Consider the following 16,661-nt stretch of genomic DNA (forward strand, 5'->3'; position numbering starts at 1 on the left):
GTCTTTCTGTGTGGAGTTTGCATGTTCTCCCTGTGTTTGCGTGGGTTCCTTCCAGGTACTCCGGCTTCCTCCCACCATCCAAAGACATGTAGTTAATTGATTAATCCAAATTGCCCATAGGTGTGAATGTGCGAGTGAATGTGAGTGCGAATGGTTGTCTGTGTCTGTTAGCCCTGTGACAGACTGGCGACCTGTCCAGGGTGTACCCTGCCTCTCGCCCAGCACCCCCTTGCGACCCTGAAAAGGTGAAGCGGATGGATGGATAGATATCCGTTAGTCATGCTATGACTCATCATCTTTCGTATAAACACTGAATCCTGTTTGTTTGTTTTTTAATGTGCAGAACTGGCTTAGTCTCTGTTGTTGTTCAGTTCTCATCTGCAGGGAAGAACAACAATAATCTGATCAGATGTTCACCACCTCAAATTTAATCCCCCTATAACACACTTTATGCACAGTAATCTTGGAGGATGGTACCACAGCTAGGCATCTTGACACATGATTGACTAATACATGCAGATCTAGTCGTTTTCTTGCGATGTCTGTTTCCTCAGAAGCTATAATTGCTGGCTCGACAGAATAACATTTCTGCTGAAATGTCAGCTCACTTAAGAGATGGCTTTCCCATAATTCAGTTTTATGTTGAGCAATAAGGTTACATCCTCTGCCAACAGAAATTGTGGATGTAAAAAAGGGAAATGAATACTCACTAAAATGCCTGCACACTCCACCCAACACGTATTGCATGCATTTGAACAAAACAGAAAATTTCTGCTATTAGACTTTCTAACCATAATATTTCACACATTATAATTCCTTTGACTTAGAAAATAGATTCTAGTCGTCATGTGAATTCATAGGTATAGATTTCAGGGAGAACACAAGGGGACACATCCTTACAAATATGTAGGACACACAAAGTTAATAAATAAATAAATAAATAAAAAGCTGTAAAACTACTGAGGAATGTGTTGACGTGTTAAGTATACTTTTACAATTAAAGACATTTTCTTGATAAATTAATGCAGGGGCGATTTCAAAAATTCACCAGAACAAGTCCCCCCAAACCCCAAGGCTGAAATTAAACAACACAAACACAATGGCCTGTATCAATAGGCACTGTAGTGAAAACTTAGTCCTTTAATGTGAACCATGCTGTGTACACTGCGTACTGACCAGTAAGTTCTTGTTAAGGATCAAGAAAATATATATTATGATAAGGAAAGAATCTCCTCTGCGCATTTAAATCGTAATTTAAAGTAATTTAGCGCTGTCCCGTAATTAGAATAAAGTTGAATTACTCGTTTGAGTACCGAGTGATCGGATTGGCTGAGAGGAACAAGTGTACAGCTACTATACACCGCGTAGGAATGACGTTAATTTAGAAAGACGAATGATGTGGCAAAAATCAAAGGGCGAACAGAAAGAAGTAGTCCCACTTTTACGTTTGTTCTCATATATTTTTATGCTGAAGTTCATTGTCTTATTTTGATATTTTAAAGAACAATTAAAATGTTATAAATGTTTCAAACAAACGGCAACATACTAAGCACAGTTCACGTTTTAAAAGTCGAAATACGTATCCATCCGCCTTATTGAGTGCACTTCCATTTCCGGGATGTTTTCTCTGCTGACCAACCTCCACCGCCATTGCAGGTCCAGGGAGTCGGTGTAGTGACAGTCGTTAGCCGGGGAAGACCGCAAGTAAACAGTTAAGGGAAGGAATAAAAAACAAATAAAGTACAGTCACACCGACAGCGCGTTTTAAATAAGGCGTAGAATTCGCTTACAATTGGACTTTAGACTAGAGACTTCCTGGCTGTCCGGCTAGGATCTGAGAGAAGCAGCCGTAGTTTGTTAGCATTAGACGAGACCGGAGGAGAGTGAGAGAGGAACCGCCATGGCTCAGATCCTGCCTATTCGCTTTCAGGAGCACCTGCAGGTATGTGAATCAATGAATGGTTAAATTGTTTGATCAAGTTCATCTTTCGGTCGCAATAACTGCCAGACTGGCTGTCGCTTCAGAGACTCTCAACACAAGTTTGAGATTGCTAGCAAGCTAAGTTAGCGTTTGGTGCTACGCTAACTAGCTTGACAGGGTGGATGACGTTTGTCTTGGCTAGTAGCATCAAGCATTCTTGCTAACACTTTGCTTACCCACCCTCGTTCGCTTCTTTAAGTCTGAAGTACAGAAATACAGCTTATAAATAATGCTAATAGGTCGTAGTGATGAACGGAAATATGTGTTTACCATTTCTCATAAGTATTTGCCCCATTCACAGCAAAAGTGTTCATTTTCTCGGAGTGGCTATTGCTGTCGTTGGTATTAATCGTCACTATCAGTGCCTTGTAATCGTCTGATTCAGAAATGAAATAGTTATCCTTATTGTCGCCTGTTGCGACACCGCTCAATCGATTTCTTCAAATCACCATACGGCGCAAAAAAAATATTAAAACTTCTACACCCGCCTTATTTGTCTGCGCCCTGATTATATGTACCGTCGTGTTAATTTGAAAGTGATTATTTGACCTTAAGGGGATATCACGTTGGCTGGTTGTACAAATGATCATGTGGTATGTTAGATAGCAATCCAGCGCCCGTGCTGAATGACTTTGCCAAAGTTAACTGTGACTCAAGAATTCACGGAGCCTCCTTTTCTATTCAGTACTCTTTCTTTTTATCTCCGAGGCACACCTTTATCGCAACGGAGCTGCTATTAAAGATTTTTATGCTATTTGTAAGTTCTTCCTTTTTGTGCACCCCCACGTATTACCTGGATTGTACGTACTTCATGCTTTAAATGGCCACACCTTTACTATAATGCCAATAAAACTGCTTTCAGGTCAGGTGGAGGAAACAGGAAGCCTATGGGTCAGTCTAAAGTGTTCCTGACTTTCAAGATGTAATGAATAAAACATAGACTTTTCGTGTCTAAATCAAGCTTCAAATGGGAACTCTGATCCACCCAAGTCTGTATTTGGTCTTTATTAAACAATTATCTCTGTTATCCAATGACTAAAGGCTTTGGGTGTCACATGAGACTAATAATTTGGTGTCAAGAAAGACATTTTAAGCTTTGATCAGTAGAACTGAGTTGTAAAAAGGGGGTCAGGCATTATGTTCATTGGCTCAGTCACAGGTTAGCTGAGTGGATATTTGAACACCAGGTTCCTGATGTTACTTTTTCTTGCTGTTCAGACTCTGATCCTAATTGCATGTCTTAAGAGATTAGCAGTGTAGTAGTATGGTACCGCTGTTCTTGTTCATAGCAGGTAAATGCTATGGGTTGGCCAGACTGTAATTTGTGTCTGATAAATCTGTTAAACCAAAGATGATTAACATTTTCAGTACAGCGCAGCATTCCCTGTTACTACATTCTTAATTCATAAAGAAGTTAATTCATGTCACAGACATTGATGAGTTAATATGTAGGCCTATCACATGGGGTTGTATGGAGGCTGAGCTTCACAAAGCTATGCAAAGACCTTTTGTGCCTAGAGTTACAATGAAATTATTATTGAATGATTTTTGACATGCTTATTAAGTCCTTTTGGTTGTAGAAGCAAACAGAGCAATACAAAATTGGCAAATTGCATTGTGACTTAACTAGTATTTTATCTTTAGTGAGGGGAAAAAGCGCTGTCATCCCCTAACAGTGCATCTTTCGCTTTCAAATGTGATGACCATTTAATTCATTGAAATCACAAATTTCACAGTCAGCTGCAAGGTGAATGTATTTTTTGTGCTTGTTCTTTGGTCCATCTTTAAAAACTGACGCTATAGCTTTTAATTAATGTACTGTACTGTAATTCTCAGACTCACCAGGTTATGTTATGTGACAAACACAAAGAGATCTTCAGCACATATCACTAATGCATGACCTGCATATGCGGTTTCATTCATGATGCATATGGAGTTTCTGAACAAATGCATGGTAGAATCACTGCAAGAATTTCTTTCACTTTTGACTTGGTCAAACTCTTTAGCTGTCCGTTTAATTATACTCATGAAGTAATCTTTTTTTTCTAATTATACCAGCTAATGGTTACCACTATTATGAGTGTGTTTAAGCTTGGATTATCTGTGAGAAACATCTTATATCTTTCTTAGTCCAATTACTGAAAAACCAGATGAAGCTGAACTCATTTGATCAAATGAGTAACTGTCAGTGCCTGGATGCAAATCTGTCGTTTCACCTTATGGTTGATGTTCTTTTTGCTTTGTTCATGTGGAGCAGAAATATTTACATAGTGCTGCTAGCCGTGTTTTATTTCTTAAGCTAGTTGGCAGGAATCCATCCAATATAAGATTGTGGCCCAATGGTGATATTTTATAATTAGTACTATTGTGATCACTAGCCAGTGCCAAAACCATTTATACTTTTATTTTATGGATAAATAAAATATAAATTGTGCCATGAATACAAGAATGTTAAAAAAAATTCAGCTTCTCTATCGTTGCATAACATATGAATCATCATCACATCTCATTTTCCAATAGGCTAATCTAAGTCCACAAAGCTGCCTACCAGTGTTCAGCTTATATTGTTGCATTTCTTTTGGGTACTAGTTAGTAGTAAATCACCGTATAGGCACTGTTTGAGTCTACACCACTGTGTGCTTAGCTGTGATTAACAATGGATTCGGAGCCTGTTAGACAGACTTGAAATTACCTCAGGTATCTCTTTTTTGTTTGTTTAATGTCTTAGGCTGAAAAATTGGATGTATCATAAAACATTCTTTGTGCAAATATGCATATCTCAGTTATGGACCATTATAGCTCCTTCACATCTAGCTCTACTGCTTTATTTATACTTTAGACTCAAATGTCCACGGTGAGACCGTCCTGATGTCAGGTCATGGTTTATGCTTTTGTTTTTCACCCGTGAATTCTCAACCAAGCGAGTTCAAATACAGACAGACTTTAAGATTTGCTTTAGTGTTAAGTCAAAGTCAAACCCAATTTCAATCACTCACACAGTTTTGCATCATGATGTATGCAGGGATATTGTTTTCAATGCCATGTTCAAGGTTTTTTTTTTTTTTGGTTTTTTTTTTTTTTTTTTTTTTTTTAAAGCCTAAAAGTGATTTTGGATCACCCTTCAAGGCTGCTGGGTGTCACCAGTGTTGGGTGATAGCTTAATTATTTTGCTCATTATTCATATTCTGACCAAACTGACATAAATGTCACGAACAAACTGGATGTTTGCTGATGTTGTGCTTAAATGGATATTTAAAGGTATGCTGGTTAATCAATTAGTCGGCACAAAGCTTGAATAAAAGCTTTAGATTAATCAGTAACTAAAAATTATACTTGAAACCACATTAATTTGGTTCTATACTTTTGAATCTGAACTTTTATAGATGTAAAACATGTCGAAATAGGATTGTTGCATTAATCATGTCGATTTTACTGGATCTGAATTGGAGAGCTGAGGCACTGAGCTAGCAATACATGTTAAACTTGGTAGTCTCAGTCTTTGCAGTTTCCTCCCTCCCTTGGTCTCCCTCACACTATCCATCTGTGTGTCATCCGGTCTACTTGCACATCTTGCATTTTTATATATCATCCATTTATATAGTGTAGTGTTGACTCCAGTCAAACAGACATGATAGCATAAGTGACAGTGTCACATCTTTCCCTCACGTGGTATAACCTTCAGTTTGCCATTCAGAAAAAGAGATAATTGTCATTTAGGTTTTAGTGGTGTTATTGTTCTGACAGAAACCAGTCTCAAAGTAAGCATGGGAGTGTAATCTGTAATCTTCAAAAATGGCTCCAGTTTGCATAATGGCAACATGGTATCATTCTCTGTTGATGAAGACTTCCATTTTGCATTTAGTAAGCAGGGTTTGACAAGGCAGGCTTCCTATCCAGTGCCCAAAGATAATCTGATGATATGTAGGGAAAACCATAGATTGTGTGTTGAGTAAATACAATATTTCACATGCACAAGTCCATAATTGCATGTTACTCTTATCTACTTTTGGTGTACACAGATTTTTTTTGTCTTGATGTACACAGTAATTTGTTACATTTGCAAAAGATGTCTTCATTTATCTCCCTTGGTTAAGATTTTGAATTGTACTCGAGCTTTTTCTATTGTCTTTTGGTATATACTGAAAACACTGCATTAAAATACACTATGACAGAAAATGTATACATTTCCGTAATTGGGCTTTTAGTAACAAATGCATGACAGCAGGCCCACAATATAGTGAAAATTTCAAAAAGTTTCTCTTACTTGTACTAGTCTAATTAGAATACTAATTATAGCTCAGTGTCATTATATTACTGGACTAGGCTGTCTTTTACAGTTGTACTAGCTTCTTTTCCTTTGAAAGAGTTTGATATTCACAAAAAATTGTCATTTAGATAAATTTTGCCCTACATAGGAAGACCTTGAGTTAAATATACAAATTTACGCAGGGTGCAAGAAAGAAGAGGATGTGATTATTAGTGGTGATCTTTCAAATAAGTGTTGTGGTTAGCTTTAAATTAGGTGTTTGTAGTCTGCGAAAGGGTTTAGTTCCCTGAAAACCTGACGCTTTGTATCTAAAGTTAAATGCACTCACAATAGTATTTAATAGCAAATTGATTTAGTTCAAAGCAAATACTTGTACATCCCTTCTGTTTGCCTGTTGAGGAGGGGCAGGTTGTTTCATGCTTTTTACAAAGGTTTGCATGTCACACTTTGACCTGTGCTAGTAAATGACCACCTGATACCTCGTGACAGGCTGGCAAGGATACAGATTTGCTGAACACTTGACATTCTGCAGCAGCCTCTAAATGTAAGATAAAGCTCTCATTTAGGGAAAGAAGGAAACTGTAGTCTCACAACCACCTCAGCAAGAAATGACCTGAACTGGAGACAGATGATGTTCAGAACCCCTTCCATCTTTTTTCCTTTCTAATACTATAATTGTAAAGGCAGCACTTTTTATGCCTCACCCATGATCCCATGTCCCCCTCCAGTGGCCCATGATAGCAGAGAAGGCAGGATTCGGCAGGCCTGTTGTTTCAGTCCTGGTAGACAATGACTCCCTGGCTTCCTGTTGTGGAGTATTGCAAACAAGTCCTGCTAGCCTCAGCACATTACATAGCACATCCTTCCCTACCCTGCCTTGAACTTTACATGTGCAAAGTTTATTTTCTGCTGAACAAGATGCTGCTTTCCTTTAAGGGAAGAGCATACAGGTTAACTCTACTGACAGGGCTGACAGGTTGTTGGAGAATAGTTCAAATCTTTCTGTGGATTTATTGTCATTGTAAGATTATGCAGCAGCCATGTGCTCAGTTGTTGGGCCTTTACTAAATGTGTTTGACTTGACTTTCTTGGAGTCGGTTAAACTCCATTCTTACTAGGGTTATATATTTGTTTATAGAGGAGTTGCTTAAAATTTGACCTATTTTGGAACAGTACATGCTCGATATATTATTGCATTGGTTGCAAACAGGGTTTGGGGCTTCTTGTGGTAAAGAAAAATGTAAAGATTTTCAAAATATTTTTAAGCCTGTTAAATATTTTTGTTACGCAGAGTAGTGACAGCATATCCAAAAATGGATGAAAGAAACTGAAACATTATTAAGATTATATAGTGTTTCCAACTTTTGGCCAGAATGGCCTCTCCCTCTCCAAGGGACTAAGTGAATAAGTACCATCATATGGGGTGTTAATTATATTTTTATCTAGTTAGTTCTCATTCCCAGGATATGATTTGCTTAGACTTGAGTTATCTGTCCTTCTCTGAAGTTCAGTTGTTGTCACTGTGATTAAAACTGATAATTTCCTGTACTGTGATCTCAGTTCCTGTTGCAACCTCACATTGAAGGTATTGGAGTCAGTCTATTTATGACATAAATCGAGGTCATGAGTGTCTGTAAACCTTGGCTAATGTGCTTTTTTTCCCCAGTAGATAAAAATGCAATCTGCATCTGCTCAATTTTCGGATCAGCGAAAAAAGACAAAAATTGAACATTTACTTATTTACTTATTGAAGTATTTTTTTGCCTGTTAAAAACATTCAACTCTAGACTCATTCCATGCAATTATTAAAAAACAAATTATGGTACAATATAGGGCTTTGTATCTACCACTCAATTCAATTCAATTTTATTTATAAAGCACCAAATCACAACAACAGTCGCCTCAAGGTGCTTTATATTGTAAGGTAGACCCTACAATAATACATACTGCTCATTATATCGCACTCTGCTGTGATATGAGCTGTCACGGTCACGTAGCTTTCCGTTGTCCCGGAGGTCCACCCATTTGTAGTAGTTAGGGCAACAGAATATGCCTGGGACATTTCAGCCATAACTTAAATCTTTTTCTGATCATACATGCTTGGAATGATCTTGCCACTAAAGTGGACACGCAACGAGATATCATAGCGTGGCTCGAGCACGTTCATCATAGTTTAAACCCCTTGTTTTGCACAAAGGAATACGGCCTCCCGTCTGCAGCTAAACACCCCAATAGCTTTTGTAATAGCTTTAGCCCGGTCGGATTGGGCAGCAAAGGGCTGGTTAAATACTGCAAACTCCTCTGCTCCTCCACTCACTCCACTCCACTTCGCTAGCGCTGACCATAACTATTGCTTGACAGACCCACCACGCCACCATACACATATTTTTTTTTTTTCTTCTTTTTTGAATCTTCGGATCACATGCGTGCCGAACCGTGGAGTGGGATCGGTTCGGATTACGGATCAACCGTGATCCGTTGCACCACTACAGGGCACATGGCCAGGTATCTTCCTTAGCTTATATAGCATAGCAGTTTTGGTCAGTAAAGGAAAAAATGATTGATCGTGGAAAAAATAACTAGAACATTATAATCTGTCATTGAATAAAATAAGGCTGGGCTTGAGCTAATGGTTTGTAAAGAGATGAATAATGGTAATAGTGTAATCATAATTCACAATGTCTCTTGCTGGCATTTTGTTGCTGCCATTGCAAGTGCTTGCTGAACTACCGTATTTTTCGGATTATAAGGCGCACTGTCGACAAACGGGTCGGTTTTCATAGATAAGGCGCACCAGTATATGTTGTTCCAGTGTCTTTCTAATTTTTGCTATGTAACTTTGCACTGTCCACTTTTTGCTGTAACAAAACAAATTTCCCACGTGTGGGACTAATAAAGGTTATCTTATCTTGCATTAATGACTAACCTCATATTGTGGCTGGATTATCTCAGTTGTTCTCCCCTACAGAAGTTTGGTCCGTTTACAGCAATTTTCCATGCGATTGCATTTGTCAAAAAAACATCGGGAACTTTTATCAAGTGGAAAAAAGTTAGCGTTCAGGTTCACTGTGTTATGCTTTGTTATGCTAACATAGCTGTGTCACTAGCACAGCATTATATACCATCTAGCCCTACTTCAGTAACCCTACAAACATCACTATTGTGTACTTTTCTGTCTTCATTCATGTTGGTAGTGATAGCAGCCAGATTGCTACATTACATTGTTTTCATGTAATCTGCATGAAAACAAGCGCTCACTCTTCCTGCTCAACAAATGACAAGGGCGGAGCCTTATACCACGTGATACAGAAGCTGTGCCGTGTGATGCTAAAATTAGCAGGGAAAAACAACGGAGAGCACGTCAGGGATGACGAGAAAGTGACAGGAGAAAATCCGTCCCGGTCAACCACCCAAACATCAATAACGGGAACCTTATACAGCGCTTCCCTTTACCCGTCGAACTCCCGCAGGCACAAAGAAATTACGGAGGCTATCACTTATCACCTGACCAAAGATATGGCTCCCATCAACACTGTGCAAAACGAGGGATTTAGGAAAATGATCAACACCCTAGACAAACGCTACACAGTGCCATCCCGCAACTACTTTTCTATTGTTGCACTACCTGCTCTATACACGCAGCGTCGAGCAACGGTGGAGACGGAATTTCGTTCGAGGTCAGTAAACACAGCCAGAATTCATAGATAAGGCGCACCAGATTATAAGGCGCTCTGCCGATTTTTGAGAAAATTAAAGGATTTTAAGTGTGCCTTATAGTGTGAAAAATATGGTAGTCTCTGCTACATCAGCATTTACGTGCTCTAGGTGATCGATTCTGTAATTATCTTTCTTAAATGTGTTTATTTTTTCCGTCTTCTTCTTCATTAAAAAAGTGTTTTACCAGGTGCTTTGCCTACCCTTCGTAGTTGTATGCATTCTTTATTCTCTTTGTCCACACTTTCTAAATACAGATTAGTTTGATTTTCACTCTTGCTTCATGCAAGTCTCTCAGAGGCTCTTCCTTTGTTATCCTATCATTGATCAACTGTGGAGGGCAGCACAAACAAATTTTTAATTTCGATTATGATTTTGGCATATCAGAATTAAAAGAACATGATCATACAATATTTAAAATGCATGCTCATCATATTGGCATATCCTATTCAAAGAGTACTGTCTGTTTGCAGAGCAACAGAACTAATCTAACTAACCTTTTACCCTGAAAACACACGACAGTCTGCGGTATAGTTAATGCGTAAAGACCAAGAAAAACAACGTTTTATGTGAATCGTTCAAATTGTCAACTTGGATATCAGTAAAAATGAGCTTGTGCAGTGTGTCAGTGCAGCACAGTGTAAATGTGAAATCAGTGGTCTGTTATTTAATTTTGCTAAGTTTCAGTACAAAGATTTATACAAAGCAATGTTCTGTTTACATCAGAGTGCAGAGAATTCAACAAATGAATAATAATGACTTTACTATTGAACAACGTCACTTTGGACATAATTGTGTGGCTCTAGTTGGTTGGTTGATGTGTTAACAGCTATGCAGAGCAGTGCTAGACTGAATGGTTAAATGATTTTCCACATTGTTTGTAGCTCCTTTGGGCTGACCTGCTTTCAGCCAAATTCCTGCTCAGTGATGTTGCAGCAGTGTTAACCCACAGTAGTGTTTTACTCTAAGGTTTCCATAGCAAAACAGTCTCTCAAACTGTGGTGTGGTCAATCAGTCTGCGTTTGCTTTTCTTTATTCCGTGCAAGAGGGGTAGCATTCATTGTGATAAGGCCATGCTGGTCTTTCCTGTTTTAGAAATGCTTTTCATGTGTGAATGAAAGGGCTTCCTGCTGATCCAAGAATAGATGAGAGGGAAGCGAAACGCATAAATCTGTTTAGAAATATTGTGTAATAATAGCTTCTTCTTGTGTTTTAAAATGTAGAAATACATCTGTTTGAATTAAAGTGCACTCATTTGAAGGCAAACTAGTAGTTCATTCACACAGCAGCTGCATGGGATGTTGCCATAACTGAATAGAGAGTGCTTGGTTATGCTGACCATCTATTTAAATTAATTTAAGCTATGTAGTATCTCTTGCTGTGTTTTCATGAAACAAACTGTTGCTAGATATTAGTGAAAGCTGATGTGTTCAGGGTCAGAAGGATTCTCCACATAGGCCGTTTCCCTTTGTCCGGTGTTTGAATAAATGTTGTCTTAGTAAACAAGGCTTCCATACTGGACAATGGCAACGATAAGAGGCATGGAAGCTGCAGTGACGTTACTGTATGATGTCACCTCTCCACTGTTCAAAAAAAATGTTCAGATCAGTTTTCAGTTCTTTCCTCATAGCTTGTAGTAAGACTTGTTCTGTACAGTCTTACTACAAGCACACTACACTGTCATTGAGAGGGAACCAGGTTACACACTGTGTGGTTGGGGCAGGGTTGTGGAGAGGGTGTGTCCTGTCATTGATAAAAGGTCTCTTTCGTTGAGCAGTTTTCAGAACTGTGAGTGTGTTTGCTGATTAGAATTGAACTAGGCAAAATTTTTAGAAGGGGGTCACATTTTTATCTCAAGACTCTTAAAAATGAACATTTGCCAACAAAGATGGGAGTGATCCAATATGCTTTAACCCCCTCCCCCCCCTCCAACATAAAACATTTCAGGACTACAAGTGAATGTGTAAAATTTTATGGCTGGTTAATTTAAGCAGGCAGTAATAGATTGTGCACCTTTAACACACAGATTAAGATTTATTAAGCGTCATTATAAGTATAGTAACAGCTGTCTACTGAAAAGACAAAAGATATTTATGTCATTTGCACCCACGGATTTATTTTGAATAAAATGAGAAAGCATTGTAACATTTCTGAGGCCATTTTTCCTGAAAGCAAAGCATTATACAACCATTACCAGCTTTATTCACATTACTGCAATAGGATATATGTTTATTTTTTGTAAATGATTGCTGCGCATGATATAGCAGTTATGTCTGATCAAAGATGCAAATACTTGGCCATAAATAAAAATGTATATACACGGTAACGGTCTTGGGTTTAAACACAAAACCATGTTCTAAATAGTTGTGATTATTCAGCAGTTGTACAACTGTGGTATATTACTCATTGACAGCCAAAAATTGGAGGAAGTTGCAACAGCAAAACATGGTGCATGGGATGGTTTTTGTAGTTTCATTTCCTTTAAATTTACGTTATACCAGTGTTGGCTGCATGTGGTTGATAATTGCCTTTTTCTTATTTTTCATGTTGAGTATTATTCGTATAGTTAAGCAATGAAAACTGCTTCTTCTTGATACTCTCGCTCAGAGCTGGCTTTGCCCATTGCTCCTCTGACTGTCCTCAGCAAGCACTGCTGTGTCAGGGTTTGTGTAAGGCAGGCAGGATACCCTGTTTCCAGCCTTTGTCAGTAAGCAGATCTGCAGAACTTGCTGGTGTTACATGCGGCAAATTGTTTCACACACAGCCTGAGGCTTTATTTTTATGCAGGTTAATTTTTTTCACGAGTCCTGTCTCTCTCTTCATGGAACACCTACAAGTAATTGAAGCTAAAGCTAAGGCGTGCTCTAATGTACTTGAGTTTCCCTCAGGGATTCAAATTGGTGTTAATTTAGGTAAAACTTGGACAAAATAAAGCACCAGTGGTTGTCTATATGACGTGACAGAATCCTCTTCATGCACTGATATTGGTATATATTGTGTTGGCAAACCAGCTCCTGTGAAACATAATAATTTCTGAGATGTCAGACTGTGAATAGTTCCTGTTAGTCAGACTAAAGAGACACTTGAGTGTTATGTAATGATGTTGCAGTTTCCTCTTTGGCCCATACTTTGAGAACTTGGCTGTGCATTAGCTCTCCACCCAGGCCAGGCAATAACTGTTACATCCAGTACAAAACTACATGTGTCCAAAGAACTGCTGCCTAGCTCCAGTATGGCAAACTCATCCGCTCTCTGTGGTAGTGCACAGTAGCTGAGTTTAAAGTCCCAACATTCTTAGTGGACCCTGTTGTTTGGTCAACTCCTGGCATTAATTTGACTATAGATTTGTCAAAGGCTTAGGTTGAAATTGTGACAGGAACAATGTGACGTATTGTTTCCCAAGATGATCTTCATATTTACCTAACGAACCTTTTGCTGCCCAGTTCTGTTCAGGCTCACATGGTTCTGCTTTTTTCCCCTTGTTTCTTTTAGCTCCAAAACTTAGGGATCAATCCGGCCAACATAGGCTTCAGCACCCTAACCATGGAGTCTGATAAGTTCATCTGTGTGCGTGAGAAGGTGGGTGAGCAGACTCAGGTGGTGATCATCGACTTGGCCGACCCCAACACACCTATCCGCAGGCCCATCTCAGCTGACAGCGCCATCATGAATCCAGCCAGCAAGGTCATTGCACTTAAAGGTATGGCAGTCTATTTACATTTCAAAGGCTGCATGTCTCTGAGTGCAGTGCATTACCACAGAGAGAGGGAAATGTGTTAAATCCTGTGTGTTAAATATCAGGGTTTAACACAAACGTTAACTAACCACTTGTAAGGGACTTACAGCATTTCATTAGGACATGTTTTTCTTCTATATAGCAACATGTTATCCATTTAAAATTTTAAGAATATTATGAATTATTTTCACTTATTTATGTCCATACACATCCAGCTACTTTAGTTTTCCATTGTGGATTAGTTTTTAATGGCCAACATGTATGTTTTTGTTTTTTTTTCTTCCTCAAAACATTTGTCCTGTAAATACTCAGAATGGGATATTTTTTATTCTTTTTGTCCAGCATCCATGATTGCTTTGACTTTTTTGTTGTTTTTGTTTTTGTCTTCTCTTATTTTTTTTTCCTTTACTGCTTTCTTATGTGTTTGCAGACGGTGAGTTGAAATTTAACTACTTCATTGTGGAAGTAAAATCCTGTTTAAAGCAACATTTATAAGCTGAATATCCATTTGAAGCATAGAGACTACTGTAGAGTTTGTTTGCTCTTAGAGCCTCAGCACTAATGGGCTAGGTTTAAGTATTCTTTACACACATGTTTAACCAAGTTTTAGTGCATTCTTGAAATTCAGCCAATATTCTGTAAACAGGATTTAGCTTTCACAGTTTTACGGCTTGCTGGCATTTCATCATTTTTGTTTTATGTACAAGTGATTTAGAACCTGTTGCAAGTGTGATAATACTGTGGGTAAAATGATTTCATTTTAATTTGCATTTCTTGGTTTCCGTTTGAAATTCATGTCCTCTTCCATCTGTGTTATGTTGTAATTAACTTTCTTCATTTGTCTCAAAGCTATGCTTAATAATTTTTATTAATTGTTCGCTGTAATAAGAACTAAATATTACAGTTTGTTACAAGACCAGAGAGCACAGGAATTTATCTTGTAATCTGTGCGAGAAGTCTAATGCCACCTGTCATCAGCACTGACTTTACTTCACATGGTCCTAATGGGACATTACTCTGTCACGTGTAGTGCCTGATGAGGATTGAATTGGGTCACAACATAGAATGAAGAGTAATCTGTAAGGCTTGCTTGTCAGGGTGTGGAAATGATAAAATTATACTCATAAGTTTACTGTGGTAGCTTATCCAAGAGCTCAGAAACCTTGAGTATCCTCATGTGTTTAGTCCATGAGCTTACTTATGCACCTTTTTAAAGATTTTGTGAGCAAAGCAATTTTGGTTTTTTTTGGGGGGGGGGCAAAGCTTTGTCCCTGTGTTCTCAGTGATATTATGTCACGACTTGGTCATTTCACACACATGCTGCAGCCCTGGTTTTGTTCAGGTTCATCCCTGATGGAGATGCTTGTAAGAATGTGAGTGTCTCACTCACTAAGCTTAGACAGCTGCCTGCGCCCATATCATGAAACAGGTACTTGTTTGGTGATTGCACAATGAGCATGTGGGTGTTTTGGGTCCTGCCTCTTGCTCACTCAGGTCCAGCCAATAGTCTTGTCTAAATCAAGTGAATTTCCAGTAGGGATAACATGTATGACTCAGATTTTCTCCTGTTGTGTTGCATGTGTGATGGTGCACCTGTGGACAATGTGTCAACATGAGTCCCTCCACATTGCCCACTATTCATGTGTGGAAAAAAACACACGGTATCAGTGATTTATTTATTGAGGGAACTGGTGTCCGTTTTTTAAGGCAGTTCATAAAAATGCTTAAAAAAAGCACCTTATCACAGCAAACAGGAGCTATATATGTACAGGAACAGGAAGCACAACAGTATATAGAGCGCAGCAGATGCAAACTGTTGCCTTGTATTTTTGCAGTGTAAGGCCAGTGTAGCTCTTTCTTGTTCAGTCCCATAGTGAAGATGCTTAGTTGACCTCGTCTTGTGACACAGTTTGAGCGTTAACTCCTCCATGTAACCTAAGGTTGACCACAAAACACACACGTACACACACACCGCCAGACGCTAATCATGATTGAATTTCAAATATTGCATGCTCTTTGAAATTTGGCTGCTACTGCTGCAAGTGGTCCATTTACCAATCTGCTTATTGTACTTTGGCTTAGTAATGGCAAAATAATCTTCACGGTTTGGCTGATGCATTGGTCTTCGCTTTTCTGACACAAGGTAAAAAGTGAAGAAGTCACACTGCTTCTTAGTAAAGCTTTAGCTTCTCAAATTAACCCCAACTAATAATACAGAAAATGCAGGTGAGTGAACTTTCTTCTAATTGTTTCAAATATGTTTGAAACATTCCAAATATTTATTATTTTTAGCACACTATTTAATATTCACAACACCGTACTCACTAGTCTGTGTCCTCTAATCTAGAATGACTTGTACTAAGAAAGAGGTAGGCATGTATCGAACCATTCGGTGACAGTCGGCACCTCTAATCCTTCATTAATTTTGTCACACGTGGAAAATGACCTTTCTCAATAATTGTATTCATGTTGATAATTCTTCATGCAGTCAGTGGCAGTAAGCAGAAGTGTTTTTATTGGCTTCCTACATTGATGCACCATTTGGTTTAAATTATGAATTTGTATGCACTTAAGTTCACGTCGAGCCTATCGCACCTTTTGTATTCTGGAAATAAATTCACATTAGGGCTGCTCAATTAATCGAATTTTAATCACGATTACGATCTGGGCTTTCAACGATCATTAAAAATGACTGAGCCGATTATTAGCCCCTCCCTCATTTATCCGCGACACCTTAAAGGCCGGTCCGTGAAAATATTGTCGGGCATAAACCGGTCCGTGGCGCAAAAAAGGTTGGAGACCGCTGATTAAGAGGACCCGAGGGAAGCTCGGAAAGCTAAGCAGAAGTTATTTGGAGAGTGACTGCCGTTGGTTGAAAAGAGAGGTAAAAAAAAAAAAACTTCAGTGGTGTTGCACACTATTTTATATTATTTTTTTTAAAGTCATTGTTAACCCTTTAAAGC

General features: G+C 38.6%; 1 protein-coding gene across 1 annotated transcript in view; it reads left to right on the plus strand.

The window, feature by feature from the left end:
- The first annotated feature begins 1,615 nt into the window (after positions 1–1,615).
- cltca (clathrin, heavy chain a (Hc)) overlaps positions 1,616–16,661 on the plus strand; it is a 34,451-nt gene continuing 19,405 nt past the window's right edge. The window contains exons 1-2 of the mRNA XM_026181103.2: positions 1,616–1,942; positions 13,455–13,662. Coding sequence (XP_026036888.2) covers positions 1,901–1,942; positions 13,455–13,662 — 250 coding nt within the window. The 5' untranslated portion in view covers positions 1,616–1,900. The remainder of the gene's footprint in view (positions 1,943–13,454; positions 13,663–16,661) is intronic.

Source organism: Astatotilapia calliptera, chromosome 10, assembly GCF_964374335.1.
Source record: "Astatotilapia calliptera chromosome 10, fAstCal68.1, whole genome shotgun sequence".
NCBI classification, from domain to species: domain Eukaryota; kingdom Metazoa; phylum Chordata; class Actinopteri; order Cichliformes; family Cichlidae; genus Astatotilapia; species Astatotilapia calliptera.